This window comes from Emys orbicularis, chromosome 14 (assembly GCF_028017835.1).
Source record: "Emys orbicularis isolate rEmyOrb1 chromosome 14, rEmyOrb1.hap1, whole genome shotgun sequence".
NCBI lineage: Eukaryota > Metazoa > Chordata > Testudines > Emydidae > Emys > Emys orbicularis.
The window spans coordinates 7632546-7635359 of NC_088696.1; the positions used below are offsets into that span (position 1 = coordinate 7632546).

Below are 2814 nucleotides of genomic sequence, written 5' to 3' on the forward strand. Positions count from 1 at the left end.
CCAAATAATAATCAAACTCCCCTTCGATTTTGGTTCCTCGAAAAAGAAGGATTGTTTAAGTCGCGTCCCCCTGCATGCACACTGCACTAGCCTCAGGCCTGAGGTCCGAAGACAGAATTCCCTCCTGCTGGATTTCACTAGCAATGGGGGGACTCTCCTCACCCTTGAGGCTAGAGAGACTATATTAGCATCACTCGGTACAAGCAGCCTGTTCAAATGGCAGCAGACACTACCAGCGCATACACCTGGTTGGATCGCTTCCCTAGTCTTTTGCTTCAACTGTCTTCAGACGTGCTTTACAATGTCCTTTCTACTGGACCGTTCATGCAAACCTCGTTGCTTGGATGTCTGTGCTGTGTCTCAGGAGCAATCACTGCAGGTTTGAAGGCAAAAAGCCAGATCCACAACGGGTGTAAATCAGTGGAGCTACGTTGATTTACACCAGTTGAGGATTCATCCCTGTTCTCCACTTGGAGAGAGAGACAGACCCCTAGGTTCTTCCTTGCAGCTCCATTCCATTGCCTGTTTTCCTCGGTATTGATACTTTCAAAACAACAAATTCTCCTTTACCCAGGAGTTTCTGCCCCTTCTCCCTCTGAGCTCCAGCCGTGTACATCCTGCTTTGCTGACTGTGTGCTTACAGCGTCAAAGGGTGGACGTGATATTTCAAACATCAGATCAGTGCGTTTATATATTGGGTGCCCGGAAATTTTTCCAAATAAACACAGCTTGATTCGACTTGGGTGGGCAGACTTATCAACAGACTAATGCTATAAACAAATGAAGGACAAACCCGGCGAACCATTGGCTGGTACCAGAGAGACACGTGGAGGGAGCTTGGAGTTGTGTAGCAATGATATTTTAATTAATGTGGGTGGGCTGAGCACACAAACGACTGTTTATCGGAGACAATTTATTTTCCAGTGCTAAGTCAACATATAAGAGCAAACTTACAACAATTATTTAACATTTTTTTTAAAAAAAAAAGAGCGATGAAGAAGCCGGGACCGAGGGAGAACAAACTCGTCGAGGCAGGGTTGGGGTCTGAGCTCACACCAATAGTTCCCCGGTGGACTCTTGGAGGGTTTCTTCCTTGTCCTTTCCCGTCTCTGAACTGCCAGGGGAAAGATCCGGAGCTAAAACCACATCCGCGATGAGCCATATTTTCAGCAGCCATCTACCTCCAATAAGCAGCCCGCTCAATGGCTCCTCCATGGTCTATCTGTACGGGGCAGATAGGGCTGGGCTGCCTGCTGCTTTAAGCTTCGCCTCCACCAGCGTGATCTCCAGGCAGGAACCTCCCCAGAAGCCTCCTTACAGCTACATCGCCCTCATTGCCATGGCCATCAAGGAGGCTCCAGACCAGAAGGTGACACTCAACGGCATCTACCAGTTCATCATGGAGCGGTTCCCTTTCTACCACGACAACAGGCAGGGCTGGCAGAATTCCATCCGGCACAATCTCTCCCTCAACGACTGCTTCATCAAGGTGCCCCGGGAGAAAGGCAGACCTGGCAAAGGCAGCTACTGGACCTTAGACCCCAGGTGCTTGGATATGTTTGAAAACGGGAACTACCGGCGGAGGAAAAGGAAGCCCAAAGCCTCAGGGTCCCAGGAGACGAGGGGCAAGGCAGAGGCAGAGGAGGGGAAGGACCAGCCCGCTGGCAACCGAGCTGATGGGCAACCGAAGAGATTCCGGGGGAGCCAGGCTGCATCCGCAGGAGAGGAGAACCTGGAGCCAGCCTGCGCCTCTAGGGATGCACTAGCTCCAGCAGAGGAAGGCGAGAACAAAGCGAGCTCTGTGAGATGCAATCGGGCAGCAGCAGATCCTCCTCAGTCAGAGGTGCCCCCTGCCCCTTGGGACCATCCCCATCCATCCAGGTGCGCAGCTCCTCAGGTCCCTGCGCCTGCCTCCAAGGAGGGAAGCATTCCCGAGGGGGAAAGGGTGGGGAGCTCTTCGGAGGGAGAGGCGCAGGAGACGGTGCTGGCAGAGGCCAGGGCATGTCAGCATATACCCACCTCTGGTGCACGCATGCTCTCCCCAAGTGCCAATCAGAGCCAGGTGGGCTCTGCAGCCGGGACAGATCAAATGCCTCCGAAAAGCTCAGAGAAGTCCAAAAGCTTCAGTATAGACAGCATCTTAGCTCATAAAACTCTCCAAAAGCCAGCCAAAGGGGACGCGCAGGCAGAGGGAGGCTGGGACCCGAGCGCCTCCAAGTTGGCTTTGGAAAGCCTGCCAGCTGGATACATCAGTGGGTCGCTGGCAGCTAATGCTAATGTCTGTCCAGCTTTCAGTGCTTCCCTGATGCTCGATTCCCAAGTTCAAGGTAGATTTTATCAGATCGGGATTCCCTTTCTCTCTTATTTTCCTCTTCACTTGTCCGAGACGGTATTTAATTTTCAGTAACAAAAAACCCCTATGCAATTTGATATCCAATTATATACACACACGGAATTGGATCGTGTATATAGATATATATATATTTAGATATAAAACCAAGAATTAATTACATGGGTTAAAAATATTAGGATTTTAGGGCATTTTCAACCGTTTCTTTCTCAGCAGATTTTTTGACTGATATTTTTTCTTCCAAATGTACTTTAAGGTAACTTTTTTTTTACGTTGGCTGTACAAAAATATTACAGAGGTTTTGCATTATGTTTGTCACAAACAGTACAGCAGCCTGATGGTTTATTCTTGCCATCCATCGTGCATTTAAGACCTGTTTTTGTCCAACTGCTTTGCTTTCACGTTAAAAAACAACCCCCCACGCACCCCAATTAATCATGTGTTTTTCTTGTGTGTGTGTGTGT

At 49.5% G+C, this 2814-nt stretch overlaps 1 protein-coding gene across 1 annotated transcript; it reads left to right on the forward strand.

Moving 5' to 3' along the window:
* Window positions 1–1153: 1153 nt before the first annotated feature.
* Window positions 1154–2407, forward strand: FOXL1 (forkhead box L1). Its single transcript, XM_065416757.1, has one exon. It carries the CDS (start codon window positions 1154–1156, stop codon window positions 2405–2407), a length of 1254 nt encoding a protein of 417 aa, XP_065272829.1.
* The last annotated feature ends 407 nt before the right edge of the window (window positions 2408–2814 follow it).

Coding starts and splice junctions, on each gene's coding strand:
- FOXL1 (XM_065416757.1), top strand. CDS start 1,154: ATGAGCCATATTTTCAGCAGCCATCTACCTCCAATAAGCAGCCCGCTC.